The sequence below is a fragment of the Falco peregrinus genome, chromosome 14 (assembly GCF_023634155.1).
Source record: "Falco peregrinus isolate bFalPer1 chromosome 14, bFalPer1.pri, whole genome shotgun sequence".
Taxonomy (NCBI): Eukaryota; Metazoa; Chordata; class Aves; order Falconiformes; family Falconidae; genus Falco; species Falco peregrinus.
Genome location: NC_073734.1, coordinates 21,968,106 through 21,990,041, shown reverse-complemented (window position 1 = coordinate 21,990,041; position 21,936 = coordinate 21,968,106). Strand labels below are relative to the sequence as shown.

Below are 21,936 nucleotides of genomic sequence, written 5' to 3'. Positions count from 1 at the left end.
GAGGAAGGAGGGAGTTTTGTGTTCTGCTAAGCTTGGCATCCGTTTTCCCTCTCTGTTAAGTTTAATGGGTGAATTTGAGATATTAAAGGTGTCCTGTCAGTGCTAAATATGTCAATATTCATCCCAGTCCTATAAGGGATACTTGTAGGATACACAGCAATTTTTTTATCATTTCAGATGCAGATCCTGAAAGGGGTCTTAGCAGTAGCATCATCAGTGTGAAGTCCTGTATCGTTTTTTCTTTTTTTTGTTAGTGCAGTCAGCAGCTAGCACAGCACTGAGAGCGGTGCTGAACTCTGCACTACTTTTCTCAGCAATACAGGTGCATAGATAAGTGGGCTCTTGCTTTCAGATAAGGAAAGATAAGAGTGGGGTATGTGAAAAATGAGAGTGGAGAAGTGTTCTGTGAGACAGTTGGCTGTTTATAACACTTGCGTGGGTGAAGCAGGTGGTATATACTTTCTTTATAGCTTGTAAGCAAAGGAATTTCTCAGAGAAGCTCATTTTAAGTGCAGCCCATGGTGAATACCTCAAATTTCTTATAGCAGCATGAGTGTCATAAGGTTTAATTCATCTATTAAAATGCTTGCCTAGGAAAAGAAAAAAGTTCATGTTACTGCATAAACTGTGACTTTTGCTAAGCATGTCTCTCACACCTCTTCTGATTTGTGTGGTGATACAGGCAGAGCTGGAGAGGCTGCAGCTGTCCAGTACCAAGGGGATCTGGGTGCCAACTGCTGGCGGCCAGGAGACTTGGCTAAATATAGAAAAACATGGGCCTTTTTGTGGGTTCTCTGGCATTTCAGTCATTTGGGAAAGCTCTGGGAAGGATCTTTGTGATAGGTCTAAGTGATCTGAAAGCAGCTTCTGTAACTGTACGTGTGTGTGTATGTTGCAAAAAAAAAAAAATAAATCTGAGAGAAGATAAGAAAAAAATTTCCAAACAACCCTTTGTTGGTCTTTGGTAGCTGCTGAGGTTTTGTGCTTCTGAGAACACCTGCCTATAGAAGACTAAGCAAATGCACATGAAAAGACATGGATTTTCCATCTAACTCTACCTGCAAATGCTCTCGTTTTGGTTTGCTAAGCGCCCATTTCAAACCTGATTTGAGACTAAATTTGGGGTTTTTTTTTATATGCCGAAGCTATACCTTTTATTCAATCTCTGCACTTTTCTAAAGAAATTCAAATAAATTTTGGGATTTCTTACCGTGTTTGTAGTACATATCTCTCTCATGTATAAAATTGGTCTCGGTGTGTGTTATTCAATTTCCCTTACAAATTTTTTCAGTGTTTCACTTCCTTAAAGAAAATGGTGACATTTCCATTCTATTCCTCACTGCAACAAAATTAAAGAATATATTTTTGCATGCTCTTAAATGTGAAGTTTAAATCTGCCTTTTGCTCTAAAGTTCTATGTAGAGTCGAGATTAAGGTCCTTTGCAGCCTCATTGACCAGGAAATGTAGCCAACTAGTAAATGCCACTAGCTGAAGTTAAAGAACCACCACCACTGAGGAAGTTAACACTTAGTGATCACTGCTTTAAGTGTGTAACAGAATGGGTGACACCCAGTGCCACAGGGAGGGAAAAGCTGCATTTGGTGAGCTTCCCCTTCCAAGACCAAGTTAAAGGTTTACACCTCTTCTTGACTGTGATGTAACAAATAATTTAATGTACAGGCTGATCTATATTACAGAGAAATTGCTGTTATCACCAGTATGTGGGAACAAGATTTATTTGACCCAAGGGTTCGTGTCTTCAACTTGATGGTTCAAGATTTTGCTTTAAATACTTTGATTTGTGACCTGAGCTACAGAGGAAAAAAAAATATGTACCACTTTAAGACATGGTCTAAAGCCTATTGGAATTACGTTTTAGGGATGTTTCCATTCAGTAACCTTTGAATTGCACGTTTTGAATCTCTTAATTGTACTAAGCTGAGTTTTATTTTCACAAATAAGAAAGTTTCAGGGTTTTTTTGTTTGATTGATTGATTTAGTAATAAACCCTCTTAATTATTATTTTTCAATAGGCATCTGTTTAAATGATGCCAAGTGATCCCTTAGCAATGAGTAGTTCTGTTCTTGTTCTTTCAGTTGAGCTGCTTTGGATGATTTCTTTCAGTATACTTGGATTTTGTCATGCATGGAGAACTGTGCATCTTTCACAGTGGCTGCTGTACTGGCTGCTAAGCAAACAATATCTTCTTTTTAAGCAAGCAAAATAACGAAATACCATACACACAAAAATATTAGTCTTTTAATGAAAGCAAATAATTGACATACATTTAATGTGTTCTGTCTTTAATTATGAAAAGTCTACGTGACCAGGAAAAATACAGCTTTTAGAATGCATGTGGAGTAAACTTCTCCAGGTTTTGGATATGATAGCATTTTGTATACTGTTGTGTAGCACAGGTCCCCTTTCTTCGGCCATTCTCCGCACCCTTATCCGCAAGTTATTTTGTAGGCTGTCTACTGCCTGTTTGTCCTCAGCGACTCTTAGTTTACACGCTGTTTCACAAGTCTCATGCTGTCACTTCTGAACCATAAAAAGAAGTTAAAGGAGTAGCAATTTTTCCTGATAGGTCACATAATAGGGCTTTAGATTTTGTGGTAGGTATTGGGTTTGGCCTGGAGAAGAAGACTGTTTGCTTTCCAGCAGTCTTAATTCATGTCTGAGCAACAGAGGTATAGGTTAGAACAGTTCTGGGTATAATTTTGTTCACAGTTGTTGGTACCGTTAAAGGTGCTTGGTGGTTTTTTTTTCTTAATCATCTTTTGATCTTCCTTCTGCTCCGTAGGACAGAGAAGTGAAGTTCAATCTGCAGAAGAGAGTGCTTATTGCCCAAAAGGAGCTTTAGCTTATGGATGAATGGGGGAGGTTCAGAAGTCGGCAGTTTTGCCAAGTTAGTTATGCTTTGCTGACTGGAAGCAGCCTAAGACTTGTCCAAAATGTAAATGAAATGGCATTTTGCAGAGCAGAAGATGAGAGGCTGGTGCCAGCTTGGGCTGGGCAGCTGGGGCAGGGGGTGAGGGAGGAGACTGCTGGTACTGTTGAGGGGACAGTCATCATCCCACCCTCGTATTGGTGGTCACAGTGATGTGATAGGAAACTGGGAAGCTCATATGCTTAGGGCATGGCTTAGCAGCATTTCCAAAGGTATTCAGATTCTGGGTTTGCCTAACGTCCCCTGGAAGGCTGTCTCACAGGTCCGTCCCCTTCATTCCAGAATGCTTAGTTGACCCCCTTCTCCCCGCTCACCCGAGTGACCTAGAAGCTCAACTTTTTCATTGATTGACATATGGTCTCTAATATAATTAGAATGCAATCCATTGATTACTTTGGAAATTAGAATCAAAGCTATAAGCTGATGTTGGAAGCTGACTTGCAGGGAACCATTGCAGAGGTTGTATAACAAGATCCTGGGACAGGAGAGGTGGCACACATCTCTGTGTTCAGGGCAGAGGGATGCTTTGCTATGTATAGATTCAAGCTAATTATGCCTGAACAAACCTGTATGTATTGGGTTTTTTTTCCTGCAGTCTAATTGCCAACCTTCATTTTCATCTCCTACCAGTAGCCAGCGATTTCTTATCTGAGGGGTTTGGAACATATGCCTCTTTATTGTGAAGCAAGTTAGACCATCCAAACTTTTGTCTTTCGCTTCCACATCGAAGGGAAAAAGGGATTTTTATGGTGTGCCATTAGAAGCTGCCCTTTTGCTCAGAGTAACTCCTAAGGAGGGCAAACTTGTTGAGACTTGCTCTTGCACGCTTTAAATTGCTGATTGCTGCAGTATAACTTTTTTTTTTTTTAATGCCCTGGAGTATAATTGTTTTTCATAAAATTATCTATAGCAGTGCTACTCTCTGTTATGACACTGTCTCTGCTTGCAAGCTGAGCAGCCCCGAGCTTAGCTCCTGTGTGCAAAGTCCACTTTTGGATTTCCCATGTAGGAGGTCAGATCCGAGTCAGGACTCAGAGTAATTCAAGAAGATGGTGTAGCTGCTGCTGTCTCTGGTGGAGGACAGCACATCAGTGTTTCTCCTCCGCCTTCTACCTTTGCATTCAGGAGCTTTGCCTTCTTGATACACTTCTAAATAATAGAATGCACATCCCTTTTACTATTCCTTACTATAGTATATATTTGTATCCAGAGCTGATGCAGAGGGCAAAGGTAGAGGTTCTTTAATAGTCTTGCAGGTCTGATTTAAGAACCTACTGCTCCCAAACGTTTTCTGCTTTCTCCTGCTAAAGTTTTCACTGTCCAGTCTGTGATTTCACAATACAAAGTGTTCAGCAGCAGTACCACTTGTCTGTCTCCTCCTGGCACGTCCCCTTCTTTTCCCTTGATTTGCATTTGTGTTCTGCACCCTGTACTGGGGCATGATCCCCAGGGCACAGCTGTTTTTAGAGCATCACAAGCCAACCTTTGCCAGGCTTATCCCAATTCAGTTCCCACATGGATCTAGCTTATATCTTGGCTACTTTGCCTAGGCGGACACAAACCATTCACTTTTGATGTGGCGGTATGTTCCAGAGAGTGTGGTGGTAATGGCAGGGATTAATTTCAGGGACATTGCAGCCAAACATGAAGGGAGGTATAGCTGAGCTATGTTTGGGAAGTCCTGTTACTCTATGACCAGACAGTGGGATGATTATCTGCTATGTGTTAAGATGTCTTTTAGCATACATGCAGGGAGCTTTGAAGCTGTAACTCAAGGCAACACGTGGAGAGTAGTTGCGGTATTTTGCCTCTGCCCTTTTAAGACACTGTATTCTGTACTTGGTGGTAGGAGCATATGTTTAGCAGGAGCAAATTGACTGTTATATGTCCCTGAGGTTCTTCTGACTTTGGTTCTGTTGCATTGCTTGATGTAATTCCTCGCTGTTGGAGCAGAAGGCAGGTGGTCTCATGTTGCCTATTGCTCCTTGAAGAGTTTCTATAATCTAGCGTGCTGTACTCGTTTTGCTTTGATCCTCTTGCAAACCGATGAACTTCTTGTAAAATGATGATAAAAGCCCTTGTGGCTTCTCCATGTATCTGACTTTGTCTTGATCTGTGCTGTGTGTTGCACACTGAAATATTTTCTGCTATTTTGGAAGACCTGTGAGCTCTTCGTAAACACGGCTTTGAATATATGTATTTTACAAATGCTGTGGTTTGTTGCTTATTGTGTGCAATATCAGAGCGCTCTCTGTCCTCTAAAATGCTCGGTGGGATGGAGTGACTTCCTTTGCCTGGGGAAGTCTCATGCTGACTTGTACTTTCTTTAAGTATTATGACAAGAGTTACAGTGAGTTTTGGCTGGTTTTAGTACTTCATGCTGAAAGGTCAGCTCTTCATCCTTGGAGCAGATACAACTTAGCTCTGTTTTGTCTTTCTCTCTCTTTTTTTTTTTTTTTCCTTTCCCCCCCCCCCCCCTTAGCTTAAAAAAAAAATCTCTCACACACTTTGTTTTCACATGCAAGAGTACTTCTCAAATGTAAGAAAAATCTGATGTTCAGCACTTTCTGTGTGAGATAACTGAATACAGTTAAAATATTCAGGGCTTCACAATAAGCTGTAAGTGATTACAGATGTCTTTTTACTGTTTTCTAGGAATGGATAGTAGATGTCTGTTAATATACTTTGTGTAGTATGTAACACATAGAATGTACATGCACTGAAATTTCCAAAGTGATTAAACCTCCTTTTTCTGTTATTTTCTGTACGTCTGGAGATATTTAGCAGTCTGGCTCATATCTCCTCTATTTCTGCTTGTTCCCTGTAGGAAATTTTTTGAGCTGGCGGCAATACTGAATTAATGGTTGCTGTTCCCATCTCCTTGTCACTCACACAATTGTGCCTGTACAATTGTTTCTTTGGCACATGTTGATCTGGAGAAGGGAGTAGTTCTGTCTGAAATTGTGGTGTGTGCTGTGGGTTGGTTGTTTTGGTGTGGTTTTTTGTTTTGTTTTTTTGTTTGTTTTTTTTTAGTTTGGATTTTGTTGTTCTCTCACCCGTCTTACTGTGCAGCCATGGTCAGCTGAGCAGGTATAGGGCTGAAAAAGATTTCTGTGCTTGGTATGGGAGAGGTGAATTGAGTATCGCATGGAATCTGCATGCTGGTCTCATAGAGATGTATGTTGCTATCTCTCAGAGAAAATGAGAACATTCTACAGCAAGGTCAGAGGCTTTTCCTGAGGCAGGGAAAATACTGGAATGCTTCTCCCTATACAGCACACCCCGTCTCAGAGTATCTGAGGTGCCTTCATGCATGTGAAGGGATGGAGTTTCAGGGAGGATAGTCGTGAGAAATGATTTGGAGTCGTTCCACATGAAAGAACCTCTGAAGTGGATTACAGTGAAGTACAAAGGTTGTTTTTATAGTGTTTTTTTCAGCTGGCAATGACAAGTTACATTATGAAAGCTCCTAAGTGATGTGAGTTCCTAAATCCAATTTTTCAGAAGTGACTTGGCATCTAATTTATATAGGCATTCACCTACTGGATAGGTCTCAGTGTGGTGTGTGCCATCCAGAGGACCTCGCTACGAATGAGCAGAATGGGAGGGGGTTCTAGTAATTAGGAACTGCTTAGAATCATTACGTTAGTATTTACTTATGTATCTTATATAAACCTCCATTTCATCGTGCTGATGCATTTTTTTTTTTCTTTGTGGTCTTGCATACAATTCATCCATTAATTGGTAATCATAGTAAAAAGTATTGAAGATGGAAAGAAATACATCACTGGTTTCACTTGAAAGCCGAAATGCCTGAAGGGCTAACGTCACAGAGCTATACTTTTCCTGGCATTAACAGGTTTTAAACGCTGTCTTATTTCACACTGGGCAAGCAGCACATTTGTGGCATTTGCTTTCCTGAATAAGTGTGCAAACAGCTGGCAATGTGCCTCTTAAATGTGGCTGGTTCGGGATTTCACAAATAGCGTTTTCAGTAAGATCCTGACATTTGTGTATTTTTCTCAAGTGTTGAAGAGATTAGAATGGCAGGATTATATCTGTGTCAGTTTAGCTTTCTGTGAGAAACCCTTTTGCTTCCTGAAAGAGATCAGTCCCATTCAACATTGCAGCCAGCAGCCAGTTTGTCAGAGGAGGTAGAAAAAAGTTATGTTGGGAATATGATGCTATGAAATTTGTCCGATCCTCAGGACTTCACAGAGGCGGCATTTACTAAAGCATGTACTAAGAGCAGAAGGAAGAATAATGGTAAACCAAATTACTGAAAATGGCAAAGAGCTATTGCTAAAGGGTAAGTACTTCATGTTGATATTAGTAACGACAAAGGATTATAGTGTTCAGAAACTATCGGTGTATCTTAACTGAAGAATAAAATCATTGTGCTTTCTGAAACACAGGATTAAATCCTTTGAGTTGTGCAGTGTTGGTCAACTTGATTGGTAAAGCTGTTCTCTAATCTAGTTTTGCAAAGTACAGTAGAAGTCTGATATAACTTCACGCGTGTTTATCTAGGGATAAATCAAAGATCTGTGCTTAATTGTACACTTAATTCTGTGCTCTGGTGCAGCCTAACTGTTGCATAGGGTGTTCTGTGGGAAGGCTTTGGCTGTTGCTTTTATGTAGAACACAAACAAGCGCAGCCTTTAAAACTCTGAACTGTTTCGGGGGAACTAATATATTATCAACAATAGACCTTTTTAATTTACTTTTTGGCAAACCTGTGCTTTGTGTCAATTTTGTAGATGCCAAAGCTGTCGCTGATTATAAATATATACGTGATGCCTGTGGTGTAGTGTGTAATGAATTTTAAGTAGTACACCTTTCCTAGTCGGGTTAAGTTCAGTAAAACTCAAAACTTTAATGACAATGTCAGTCTAGCAGTGAAGTACATAATGTTACGTGTTAGTCTGAAATGATGAATGAACACACTATGATCTTAAAATACTCATGAATGCCGGTAGTTTGGCCTTTAAGCTGCAGTTTCTGGTGGAAGCGTGTGTCTGGATGCGGCATGGGGGAGTTCAGTGTCAGTGGGGCTGATAGTTTGAGCCAGTTTCAAACGTAGAGGATCTCTTTGCTGTCTAAAAGCTATCCAGGTGTCTCTCCTCTCACATAGCCTTATTGTTGCGTGGGCTGTTATCTAGTGCAACTTCAGCCTTTATTTCCATAAAATACTGGGTCAGCCTGGAATTTGCAGCTCATGCGTCCTGCCACCCTCAGTGAAAAAGACCTGGTAGCCCAAGGTCTTCAAAGTGAACTAGCATTAACAAAATTTAGTTATTTCATTACCAACACCTAGTGTGCAAGTGTGGATGAGTTGTATCAGATGCAATGCTATATTTCCTGTTTTTCCTAATTCTGATGTAAATATAATACTACTAATTAAAAAAAACAAAACCACCCTCCAACACCCCCCCCCAAAAAAAACCCCAAAACCAACCCAACAACCCAACCCACCACAAACAAACCACCAAACCCCACAAACAACTGAACACCTAAACCACCCCAAGCCTAAGATCTTAGTATTTGGAAATATTTTGAGAACTGTTTTTTCTCAGCTTGGAATGTCACTATCAATCTTCTGCTACTGCAAAATAGCGCAGTTCACATTTTCAGTTTTGAAAAAACTGAAGATTAAATCCAAAATCATGACTTTGTTTTTGCATGAAAAAAGTGCTTTGGAAAATAAGGACTGCTTTGTAGCTGAAGTGAAAATAAGTGTTTGTCATTGCCAGATTTGTGATGTCAGGTGCCTGTTCTGCTGCCATCAATGAGTTGGTAATCAGAATTTTCATTTCAGAAATGCTTCCCGTTTCTGGCTACCTGTGTGTTGTCCATGGAGAAACAAACATTTCTAATAGGCTGTCTTTTTTATTATTTTTAAATAAGTTCTCTACTTTGGCCTAAGGATTTTTACTAAGCAATTGAAAGTGTAATTTAAGAAAAGAATCAATATCTGATTTCTGTTTATGAAATTTATGGATAATGATATCTGCAAAAATACATTTGTAATCAAATCAGTTGTTGTAGTCTCCTGAATGAACCAAGAAAGAGGTTTCATAACAGTTCTGAGGGTGAGTAAGGGTTTTGTTTAGCCCAGCCACATGTGAAGAACCACATAAATAAAGTATGTAAGCCAATTTAGAATGTATTTGAAATCAAATTGTCATCTACATGTTTCTCAAGTTATCTTAACCTGAGAGTCTGCTGATACCCTTCAACAATACTCTTGAATGCTTTGCTGCATTGAAGTGTGGAGATACCAGCGTTCTTGGAACTACTAGCAAAAGGCCAAGGAACTTGTTAGGGTTTTCTGTTCTTCAGCAGTGCTCAGTTCTGCAAAACTTTACTGCTGGTGGCAATGAGAAAGCATGCTATCTGAACATAGCACGGCCTTTTTGGAGTTTTATCTCACAATACAAGTGCTCGGGAAAGCAGTATCGTTGTTAACATCTGGAAAGTGCTTTCTCAAGAACTGTGTTAGAACAGTTTCTTTTGTAGAAGCAAACAAACCAAAACCCCAAAGTGTAGTTAAAATGGACATGGACAGCTTTTTCTATTAAAACTTTACCCTTAAGGCTGTGAACAAGTGTCCTCAAAGATAATGTTGTGACTAATAAAGTTACCCGATTATGCAAGGAAGAAATATTCTGCCTGAAAAGAATTTCTGTTTGCAGCAATCCTGTTGTTCCTCTGACTTTTTTTTTCCTCCCTATAGAATACCTATCTTGGGTGTAGTCATTTGCTTGTCGTCTTGTGAGAACAGGAAATGTAGCAAACCTATTTTGGTTTTTTGTGGTCAAAAAAATCAAACTGAATTCTGCCCTAATTACCAGTTGCGTAGAAAGTTGCAGAAGACCTTGACACATGAAAATCTGGAAAAGCATAAATAAATTGGAACGGAACTGGCTAGCTTTCAAAGTAGGATAAATTTTGCATACCTTAAACCATCCATAAATCAGGTTTTTGTTGAAGTTAGAGTCTCTTTAGAGGTAAGTTGCAGCAGGCCGAGATGTGTGTGAAGGAGAGGCACCGCAGGGATCAGCGAACTGAGCCATCCCTTAGTAAAAGGTGCGCCTACACGGTTAGTTGAATATAGCTGCCTCTGTTTAGATTGCTGAAATTAGCTTAAAGGAAGCCCATGCCAACTGCTTGGGTATCACCTCTTAATTTCTAATCTTAGATTCCAGTGTTATTGGTAGATGAAATATTACAAGTACAATTTTTATTTTTTTTAATAGTAAAAAAGTAAGAGTAAATAATGTTCTCTGTGCATGAAAATAGCTCAGTGTGTGTCCCTAGCTATCACAGGCTTCGTGGCCAGTGATGCTTGTAAAATAGTGTGTGAATAACAGAAAAAAGTGGTGTTAGCTCCTACACAGTCAATTTCATTACAGTTGTTTTTTTTTTTTTTTTTTTTACTGTGGTGTACACAGAGGAGTCTGTACGTGCATGGTACAATTACAAGTGAGGTAGTAACCCGTATGCTGCTCCAGAAATTCAATTACATTGAGGGGAGGAGTGTTGGGCTGTCCTTTGAGTTGGTTTTCTAGTAAATATCTGCTGTTTGTTAGTTACAGAGAGGTAAATAAACCAATGCATTTCTTTGTCAAGCCTAGCATTTCACTTCGAATTCTGATTTGTGCTCTGGTTCACCCTAAAGTTCTTTAAAGATATTTAGGCCCTCAGTTAAGATTTAGCTCTTGATATTTTGGGCAGGGAGAACGATGGCAACTCTACATGCCATGGCCACAGGCTGTAGCCATATCTGGAGCTTTGTCCAGCATACCTGCCTAGCCAAGCATGTCTGAGGGTCTCTGCGTTCCTCTTGAGAGGCTTAGCATGGAGTAGGTACCGCACCAACTTGGTGTAATTATCTCAGGCATATATGCTTGTGAAAGCCAAGCGGCGTAAGTTTGTTATCAAAGTTCAGTCCTCCTGGGAATCTTTATTTATTTTTTTTGAATATGTTTTAAGCCTTACCACAGCTCAGTTAGCATTACTCTGTTTTTCACTTGTTATCTGTGCTGTGTCCGTCTGGGCTTTCGGCATGCCCTAACTTGTCAGCTAGGTAGAGCCTCCCTAACAACTAGGTGGGCGTCTCTCTGAGTTAATCGTGTCCAAATGGAAAGATCTAAAGTTGTTGTAAGATGCGCTCATTTCCACTTACTGAACTGAACATGATGAAGTAGGGGAGTGGTGGTTTTCTTTAAAGGAATTCAAAAACTGACAATAAAGGAGAATAAAACCTGGACAGGCTGAGTCATGCAGCCATTCCTGCCACCTTCTCACAGGGATGAGTATTCTCTTAGTAGTCTGGCTGAGCAGACTTTATCACTGTGAAGCTTCCTGGTCTTTCTTTCCAGTAGTCTCGCTGTGCCTCATTGTTCAGCTTTTATTTATCCTCACTAATCTCTCTTTCTTATAGTTACTTTCATATACATGTTTTGTTTGTAATTCTCTCTAAATTCCGGTTTTCATCCCTCAAGTTACTGAAGAAAACACAATGGCTTGCACAAAGACTTGCACTTGGCATGCTGAAGCAGCAGAACTGTGTCTCTCTGGCCTAATATTCTTCCAGAAGGAAAGCAGTGACATGAACACTGTCCTCTGTGTTACTAATCTTTTTTTCTTTTCTTTTTTTCTTGTAAAGTAAAGACAACATAAACTTTTTGGAGAACAACAAAAAACCAGTCAGTAGAATATCTGCTACAGTTTTGCCTCAGTCTTTTTTCTTGGCAATGAGATGAAAGTTAGGCAAAAGTTTGGACATCCATTTATTGCTTTTATTCTGTCTCCTGGGCTTGTGTGTTTGCGTGTGTGGGAGTATGCATGCTTAAGAGTTTTAGGTTTTGTACCGTGGACCATCTTTGATATTTTATGGAACTCAGGTGATCCACATGACAATGAACTTCGTTCTACAGACCTGTGTCCATACCTGAGTAGGGGAGCTCTAAAATGTTCAGGGAGCTGTGGTGGAGATGTTTAGATCAACTGTGTAATTGTAGTGGTGGCCGCAAATAGAATTCTTTGGTTTGGAAGAGAACTGGTAGCACTCAGAAATAAAATGCCTTAATTATTGAAAGATAACAAAGAATGAAAGAATGAGAAGAATGAAACAAGTGGAAAGGAAACATTAACCTACTTGGAATATAGCTTGCCTGTCTCAAAAATTGGGATTAATTAGGGACTAAGGCAAATAAACTATTCTCTGTTGCAGAGTGTATAGCTCGCTCTTTAAGAAATGTTCCTTCCAAAACAATCTTGCATGAGGAAAACTAACACCACATAGCTACTGTCCAAGACCAAAGACTTGATAACTAAAAATGTGGAAAACTGTACGCATGTCACAAGATGGTGCTTGCCCAGGAGACTTCATGCTTCAGAATGTAAACTGTCCTCGTGTGAAGCTGGGGCAAGAATTCCCCGGAGTAGCTTTCCGAGGCCACCTCCGCTCTCTTCCAAAACTGATGGAGAAAACAAGCTCTTCCCATGCAAGTAAGTCTCTTTGAAGCTGCTGGTATTGCTCATTGGCAGATGGAATATACTAGACAAATCCTTTATTGCAGTATGTATTATATACTATGCTTTTTATTCTGTTTTATCAAAGTACATTTGTGGAGGAAATGGTCATCTGCCATAGTTTTTACTCATGAAATTGCAAACAGAATATGGAAAGAGGGAAAATGAGACGAACACTTTGACGATGTGATTTAGGATGTGTCTGAAAAGGAGATTGCACCGAATGTGCAGCTGTGATGAAGGTGGTTTTGGCTATCATTTAATTAGCGGTATTTAACTTAGCAGTGTAGTACTCCTCTTGAATCAGCACACATCTCTGCAGCACTCAGTTCTACGTGTTGGTGAAGTTAAAATAGGGTATCACTGTAAAGAACTTGAATATGAACTTATGCTCCTTTGCTTCCTGTTGAAAGTGTTCAGTGCTTGAGGGGGATTTAATGCAGCGCTTCATTGGATCGGTAGAATCATACAGTTTGAAAATTCACTTTTTATTTTTGCATTGTCCGCAGTAATTAACAATCTGTACAGACTTTCAGGATAATGGAGCTAGTGCCGTGAATGTGGTAAAAAGCCAGCTCTATTTCTCCGTTACCTGAACTTCCTTTCCATCGAGAAGAAAACGTGCCCTAGCAATTGCAAAAACAATATTCTCTTTCCAATGACTAGTTGTACTGATTTTTCTATTGCAGTTTGCTTTGTGTGGGCTTCCTGTGTGCAGGAAGATGTATAGAGCAAGCTCACCAAGGAAAAGTCTTAATGGGAAGGAACTGGGTGATGCTTGAGGAAGCAAATGGAGAATGGAGAGGAGTTGGAGGGGGGAGGGGAGGCGAGGGGAAGAGAGAGAGCATGCTTCTGAAGAGACCAATTGCGAAAAATTTAATGCAGTTAAAATGAAGATGCATATGAAAAATAATGCCAATTAACATGAAGATTCATCTTAAGTCACTGGTCTTTGTCAGGCTCAGAGGTGGTACAAAGTAATCTTTCTGAACTCTAAGGGTAGGTTATACCAATGCCGGTAATGAGAGGCTTTGCATTTTGAAGGAGCAGAACAATTTTCATCTTATATAAAAATCTGAGATTGAACGTATGAGTTATCTTGACAACAGTGTGATTTTATACATAAAAAGCATGAGAGTTTCTGTAAGCATTACAAGTAAAGGAATGCCCATTATACTTTTTTGAGGTAGTGGTAAGCTGCTTCTGTAAGGTAAAGTTGCTGACGGAAGAGCAAGGAAAGCTAAGACAGCAAAGAACTGATTTCAAGATCACTCAGTGATTTAAACAACAACAAAGAAAATACTTTGATTTTTTTTTTTTCCCCCAAACGTTCAGTTACCAGAGCTAGTATATAGGAAATGAGAAAACAAAACAAAATTACTCATGAACTTGGCGGTGTTTGGTAAGTGCAATGATGAGAAGATAAGGTATAGACCAGAGTCTTGAAGAATCCAGTAGGCACTATTTCTGTTGATGTTGTCGTTATCATTTGCAGCTGTGTCCAATTCAATGAGTAACACCTGGATGGCCAATAATTCCATTTCCTCAGCAAAAATCACAAATTTACTTCAACCACAGAAGGACAGAATGGACTGTGGCATGGCTTATAATACATACTGCAATAAAATCGCTCCTGTCTGCGTCTCCCGCCAATGTAGACCCAACAAATACAGCAAGCAAGTAGTTTTTGCGGCTTTTTTAGTAAATATTTACCTTTGCTGAAGTTGATAACTATTTTGATGCTGTGTTGCTAAGCTTGCTGATGTTTTTCTAGTTGTGCACAAAATTCTACACCGTGCAGCGATGTGAACATCTCTTGCACGTTGGTGGGGTCAGCAGATCAGCCGAGCCCACTTGTGCAAGGCAGCTGCTCAGTAACGTGTTGGTGTTGCCAGAGCTGTGAGAAAAGCGACAGGCACGCAAGCACAGTAGACCGCTATCTGCAAATATTTTTGGTCAGCTAAGTGTTTACTTCCAGAAGCTTAAAAAGACCTCTGTTGCTTGTGAAGAATGTTTTTCCAACAGTTGTGTTCAAAACACTTGTCAGCAATTCCCAGCAAGTTGTGTTCCTTCCCCTGTGTTCCCTTCCTGTCAGTAAGAGTAGTACTGAACTTTCTCATCATTTTTTTGCTTGTAGCAGTTACTTTTGTAACAGTGTGGCATATGCTGACCACTGGGTGTGGGGAGGAGTCTTCTCTTTGCCCGTTAGGTTCATTTTGGAAGTTGATTCAGATTGCAAAATGGAGAGGTACTTTCCCTTCAGTTACATTAATTTAGTGCAGCCTTGTTGTTTACCTTAGTCACTGAAAATATACACCAAAAAATTCAGCTGTTCAATATCTTGCTTTTTATGTATTCAGTGTACAATACTACTTTTAACTTCCAGTATTTTCATTTGAGATAATAATCTTTTTTTTAATTTTCAATTTCTTTAGTGCTTACTTTTTTTTGTAAATGGAAAAAAAAAGTATTCCTTGGATTAATCATTTTTTAAGGAGATACTCTTGGAGATCTCTTTAGTTTGTATTGGCTGAAAGAGCAGGGAGTGAAGAGTTACAGGCGAAAGAAAGGAATTTTTGTTTTTCAAGCAGAGTGTAATGGGAGTCATAGGTCTGAGAACTTCTGAATACTGGAATCAACTTCTTGCTTTTTTTTTTTTTTCCTCCTCCAGAGCTTATTTTACACTATAGTGCCCTTATGTGTTTTTGGTTTTGTGAGTTGTTTTTTTTGTTTGTTTGTTTGTTTTGTAAGCTACTACTTGTTACAAACAGCTCCACTGATCTTGGATGTAATTTTTTTTTTTAACATTGTTAATTGCATATGTGAATGCTTTGCTTTTGCTATACCTGATGTTAGGTTTTAACTTAAAAGCATAAAAGGAGTCTGAAGAATGCAGTCTAAATGTTCAAACTACAATAAAGGGTAAAAGCATCTTGAAGTGAGCACGTTTGATGTTTAGGGTTAGTGGGCATAGTAAAAACCCAAACAACAGCAAAACACCAACAGCAAAAAAAAGAAGGGGGAGAGGGAAGGGCTTTGGTCGATTTTTACCTGTATTGTAATAACAGAATCTAGTCTTTGAATGCTCAGGGTTACTAAATCTACTTAATCTGTTTGAACATGCTGCTCTAAATTTGCGCTTAGTGTTAGTAGTGATTTGTAAGTGCATGAGAATTGACCTGTTGCTTGTCACTGTTCTATGTAAGAGATGGTTTTAAAAGGGAATGTTAGAGAATAATGGTACAGATAGTGTTATAGCTGTGAGAGTACCTGTAAATTTTTCTTTGAGGTGACTTTTTTTTTTCCTATGAAAATGGAGGATTAGAAATAACTCTATTTCTGTTTCTAATACCAGAGTAACACCTCCAATATTGAGAATGTTGCATAACTTCAGACACTGAAAAGAAACAGATTCAGTTGTCCAAACAAATTTATTCCCTATGGTTTTTGTCAAGGTTACAACGTCTGTCTTTCTGCACTTACCAAAACCTGCTTTTTTTTCTTTGTAGGTCATGGCAACCATAAGGAGAACAGTCCTTTTCTGAACAGTTCAGAAGCTGGCAAGGGAGGTGATTACTATGACAGAAATCTGGCCTTGTTTGAGGTAATTTCCGTTTTTTTTTACTTCTAATGTGATTTGTGATCTTCCCAGATGGGAGGATTGAGCACATGGTATGAAGTGGAAGAGAGCATTGCAATGCTCCAGGCGGTGGGTCAGTACCTGAGGTGCCTGGTTCTCACTGCGGGACAGATCTAAAAGCCATTGGTATGGTCAAGGGTGTGTCTACAAAGTAAAAAAAAAAAATAAAATAATGGCAACACAGGTGATCTGAAAATTTAAACAGTGAAGCTGTGGCACTGTGGGCTAATTGGTATGGAAAACAAGCATGGGCTTGTTCCCTGTGTTGAGAAGGGCTGTGTTATTCTGTAGGAAAGTGCCTAAATTCAGGTGCCCAGGCTAGCCTGGGTATCCTGCGTTACAGCTGCAGCATGTAGGTGAGCCTGGGTATCCTGCATTACAGCTACAGTGTATCAGTAACACCTGTTTCTCTCCCATGTGCTTTTTTGTGGGTTGCTATCTGTTGTCTGAGAGACCAGTAGGCAGAGATACCCCGTGTGGTAGAAGAGCTCAGGTATTGTGCCCACTTGGACTGTGAGGCAGAGGTATGACTGTTTGCACGTGGAAGCAGAGAGGACCAGGCTGCCATGTGGGAAGCCAGCTGGAGCCACGCCAAGTCCAGCAGAATCCTCCTCCCCACCCTCCCCTCACTGGCACTGCATTAAGTGCCAATATATTGTGGTGCATTAAGACCAATTATTAATTCTAAAATATTTAATTCCAAAAAAATGTTTTCAGAAACTCAGGTGCTGCGGAGTGGCACAGAGTGTCACAGTGTGTGGCTCTGCAGCTGCTTTCCAGCTGGGCTGCCTCTGAGTTACAGCTGCACAGCAATGCTGGCAACAGGCACCCCGTGTTTCCCATTCTGGGAACTCGGCATGGGGCAGCCTGAGCTGGCTGTACACCCTGCCAGGCTGGCGCCTGCAGAGTTCAGCTGTGTGGCGTAGAGCCTGGACAAGTACAACTGACCTGCTGCTAAACGGGAACTTACTGTGGAAATGCTGCAACCATGTTTGCAGGCGGTGTGGTAGAGCTAAAAGACTTGGAAGCATGGTGCCAGCTGGGCTGTCTCCTCCCTCCGAGGCACGGTAAATCTGTGGTCAGGTTAAACTCTCTTGTAGGTCATGGATTGCTGGTCATTTGTGGCTGCTGCTAGTCACACACCTGTCTCTTTCACGAGCAGTAACACAGCACCACAGCAGTTCTGCAGGCTCTTTCTGTGGTACTAAGGAGAGGGAGGAGTGTGCTGAAGGCCATGCTGCTCAACTGAACGGGAGGCGTATGTTGCCTCGACCTCTGCCTGGCAGGAGCTGTAATTAGGTTTTCAAAGATGTGAACTGCAGATCAGATCAGAGGACACAGTAAGAAAAGGGGTGCTTGGCTCATGGCATCTGTTTAGCCATTTGGGGTCAGTTTCTGCATAGGTACAAAGTACATAACGCTACTGATACTACCAGTAACTGTAACAAAAGGTAGGATAAAACTCCAGATAGTGAAGTCTTTCTTAATTGGTTTGTATTTCCTGTGTAGAACATTGTTTCTGATTACCATGCACTACCTACTGTGCAATTAGATGTGTAACAAATTTTAACTCCAGAGAGAAAGGAGAAAGAAATTTTTTCGTTCTTTTTTTTTTTTTTTTTTTTCTTTTTTTCTCCTTGAACTTACTTTCAGCAAGAGAGGTTGACTGGAATGAATGTAAAGGTGTGAGGCCTCTGTAGTTGTGGCTTTTGGGATTTCAATCTAGAGCCACAAGAATTAGATGACATAGTTTAAAAAATGTAATAAAATTATCAGAGTGCATGCATGCCTACAGTGACCGCAGTTTAATCACTAAATCTCTGATTTGTTTGGCAACCCGACCTTTTTAAAAGTGCATCTGTTGATGTAAGCTGGCATTAGAGACACATGCAAGGTACACATTCATTTTCTTAGAGTCCCAAGGCTCAAACTTCTGGATTGTTCTAACTCATGCCTTTCAGTGCCTAAAGAGAAGGATGTACATGGTGCAGAGCTGTTGGTGTAACCTTTTCCTGTCAGGGTTGCCCTCCTCTCAGAAGATTACATCCTCTCATCAGTGGTTCAGACACAGTGAAATATTCTGTCATTCCCTGGATGATTCTTCTGTGTACTGCCCGGCAGCCTCGGGCATACCAAGGCAGACGTGACCCCGGCCACTCTTCATAAATGCTGTGAATTGCAGAAGCTGACTTGTTGTCTTCTTCCACAGGAAGAACTTGATATACGACCAAAAGTGTCATCTCTGCTTGGCAAGTTGGTCAACTACACAAATCTTACCCAAGGTGTTAAGGAACATGAAGAAGCTGAAAGTACTGATGGCTCGAAGAAGAAAGTATCAAAAGTAAGTAAAGATTCTCTCCGTGCCAGCTGTTGGGCGGGATGATCGCCGCTGTGATGGTTGGGGAGCTCGACTCCTTTCTGGTTTACCGTAACCTCTGTCAGGAGCCACACAGTGTGAAGAGGTAGCACAGAACTCTGTAGGTAACCAGATGTTGCCAAAGAATTGGGCAGATATAGTGGTTAAGCGGTACAGTGCAGTTACGTACACTTGGTATGCATTCAGATAAGGAGGACAGGCTTTTAGTGGTGCATTGAATAAACAACAGAACACCCCCAACACCCCCCACCCCACCCCCCCAGTTTTTTCTTGGTGCTGTTTTAGTTGCCCAGCAGTATCTGACACATCTCTACAAGCCTGGTAGGTATGACACAGGACTTACAGGTGGCAACACCCTTCTGGAGTGGTGGGTGGAGGTCAGATTGGACACCCTGGGGCAGCCGGAGTCATTCTGGTGTTAGGCACTTCAGCAACTGCCTTCTGCCCCAAAGGATCAGCATTCAGATGGGTAGCCCATTTGGGCTGGCCTTGTAATAACTAGGGAGAAGGTGGGGTTTGATTGTTGGTAGTTAGATTTCTATCAGGAGAGTTATGTTCTAACTGCTCTCCTTACTGCTCTTGGCGGTCTGGCAAGTGTTTCACTTAACAATAAACCCTCAAGTGGTATGGTTGCATTTTATGGCACCTGCATACCTGTCAGTTTGCTTGGAAGTTCTGTCAAAACAAACTTTTCCAAAAAGCTAAGATAGCACTTGAATTCTGCAGATTTTATAGTATTTCCCTGTCAAAGTTTGAGCCGTTTCAGAAAGAGATGGCAGTGATAATGTTGAAAAACAGCACATTGTTCTCAAGGAGAATGGCTGTTACCCCATGCTGAATGCTGGATTCCAGCTCCCTTACACTCCAGTTCCTTACTCTGCATGGTTTTACGCGGGGGGTTAACAAAGTCGTTCAGTCAACACAGAGCTTGACATTCGGTTTTATCTGAGACCACGTGCACTGAAGTGCTGTAACATTGTGGTTAATATGACATCATTACAAGAAGGAGTAAAGGTCGTCTGGGTGCAGTAACTGCGTTCTGGTACTCTAAGCTTACATTAAAAAAGTGAAACTTTTTAATTGTGAGTTTCTTTTGTGTGGTCCTTGGTATTACACTAATCACTGAGTCCATCCAAAGTTTTTGCCTTTGCATTACTAATATGAAATGTCAGCTGCAGCTCTGTTTTGGCATGCTTTTGGTGGGAATAGTGTCAGGCATCAGCTGTTAATACGGTGTTATTGCATATTCTAAAACAATTTTCAGCCTCTTAATATCAAAAGCAGATTGATTATTACCCTAACAAAGATAGAATGGAGGGGGATAGATACGATAGGTACAGTCCTTACTATTTTGAGAAAGCTCTGATCACTTCTGCTGTTTATTTCCTTCGTAATTGCCTGACCAGAATACCTGGGTAAGATGCAGTCTAATCAGAAAGCTAGTCACTTACTTCCCTGTTGAAGAATTGGGAGAATTTGGTGATGGTCTGTAGTGTAAAATTTTTTAAAGTAAAGGTGGTAGAGCTTTGTAGGGTGAAAATGGGGCAAACGACAGGAAACAAGACATTTTAAAGCCCTGGTAGCGTAATATGTAAGGTATGGGTTTAATATTTCTACATCTTGGTATGATTTCTTCAAACACTTGCATATTTTCCAACTGTTCAGCACCATAAAAAAGGGCTGTTGTCCTTGTTAAAGCTATGCTTCTGTGGCAGAGTAGACTTCGGGCTTAATACGTGGGTAGTCCTGAATTACGCTTTCCTGTGTCCCAGAAATGTGTGTTTGCAGACTTCTCAGATGTTTTTTGTAGACTGGGCTGGGTAACCACTCCAAAAGTGACAATATCAATCTGTGTTAATATCTCTATATTTTCTGTGTAAACACTGCAGTTTCCTTAAGTGAATCTTGGCCGAGCATGTCTGTCACTGAGATAAATTACCTCAGCTGCAAAATCGTAACTGTAGTTTGCAGTATTTCTCCCTCTCTTGCCATAAGCAATATGTAATTTTAAGTATCTTTTAGAATATAAGAAGGTTGAATATGACCTTGGTCAATAATTATGAACATTAAAACCAGGAAATTCAAAAGCAGTAACTGCACAACGCTATGGATTGAAGGTATCCGGACACCATGCAAATGGGATTCTTCTACACATTTGCTTTTGATCGTCTTTGAAGCATAAATCAATGCGCTGCTGTTACTTTACCCTTCCCGTTTGACCATTAGCACGGAAGCATGAATATCCACCCCAGCACGACAGCAGGTTCTGTTTTTAAGTGCCGGCATTGTTAACTGACTCACTGCTGAGTGCAGTACTGGGTGCGCTCAGCAAATAGGTACCCAGCCAGCGTGACAGCAGGTGAGCTGCTCGTCCTGATGTGTCACCGACTGGAACTGGCATCTCATAGACAAGAACTGGAGCAAGGAGGGTGAGCAGACTCTAGACCTGGTATTCAAAAATGGAATGAAGAAAGCAGCTCTTTCAGTAAATGACTAATAAAATGCTCCATCCGAACAGGTAGGGCAGGTCTCTCAGTGAATACCTTTTCATGACCTAGCGCACCCTCGCCCACCAAATCATGTCCCTTCAAGTGACAGAAATCCCCACCCAAAACCAAACCAACAAAAAACCCAAACCAACCAAAAAACACACACAGACAAAAAAAGAGATGAGGCAGTTGTGTGTACATGAAGTGATCAAATCTCTGAGGGGCAGGTATCGAAAAAATGAGATCTTTATTTGGAAGTTTAAGCTCAAAGGCCTAGGGAATGATGTGCTTCAGCTTGTGGGGATCGTTGTTGTCAGCACCTGCTCTCTACAGTGACAAGACCAAAAGAGACCTGAACATTTCCACAAGCTCTGGAAAACGCATTACGTGGCTTATCCCCCTTCTAATCTCTTGGAGCAATTGTTGCAGAGTTTGTGGCAGATGCAAATGAAGATAAGGACAGTTTCAGTGCAAAACAGCTTAGTATAAATATACTTCCCTGTTTCAGCATTCCCATTAAAGATTTTTGATAGTGGCATTCTGTATTAGGTACACATCAGACAAAATTGATGCTACTCCATGTAATAGGGTAGAAACTGGGTTGCTTTTTATCTTTTCTATATACAGTTTTGTATTAAAGCACTTAATGGTTATGGTGCTGTAAAAATATCCCCTTCTCATGATGGAAAAAATTAGATTAACTATTTTAGTTTGTGTATCTTCAATAAGGCAGTTCATTTCTGTGCTGCTCTCTGTCCTCATGCTACAGAGCAACCGTAAGAGCTGTCATTACTGATCAATGTCCCTGAGCCCTGCAGCCAAGTGCTTTGATAACCTATCATGCTGGCACAATGGAAACGGTGTCCTTCAGACTCAGATCAATATTTGTATCAATTATGTGTCTGCAGCTGATTAAAGTGAATCTGCATCACTGACAT

General features: G+C 40.6%; 1 protein-coding gene across 10 annotated transcripts in view; it reads left to right on the top strand.

Moving 5' to 3' along the window:
* Positions 1–21,936, top strand: part of SLC12A4 (solute carrier family 12 member 4) — a 58,633-nt gene that overhangs the window by 13,103 nt on the left and 23,594 nt on the right. For 4 of the 10 annotated variants that reach the window (XM_013295998.3, XM_055818919.1, XM_055818916.1 and 1 more), the window contains 3 exons: positions 12,191–12,468; positions 16,002–16,096; positions 18,342–18,473. In XM_013295998.3, the coding sequence (XP_013151452.1) occupies positions 12,297–12,468; positions 16,002–16,096; positions 18,342–18,473 (399 nt within the window). In that variant the 5' untranslated portion in view covers positions 12,191–12,296. Of the gene's footprint in view, positions 1–7,160; positions 7,262–12,190; positions 12,469–16,001; positions 16,097–18,341; positions 18,474–21,936 lie in introns of those variants that run through there. The other 6 variants (XR_008749829.1, XM_055818921.1, XM_055818914.1 and 3 more) reach the window with 3 other exon arrangements.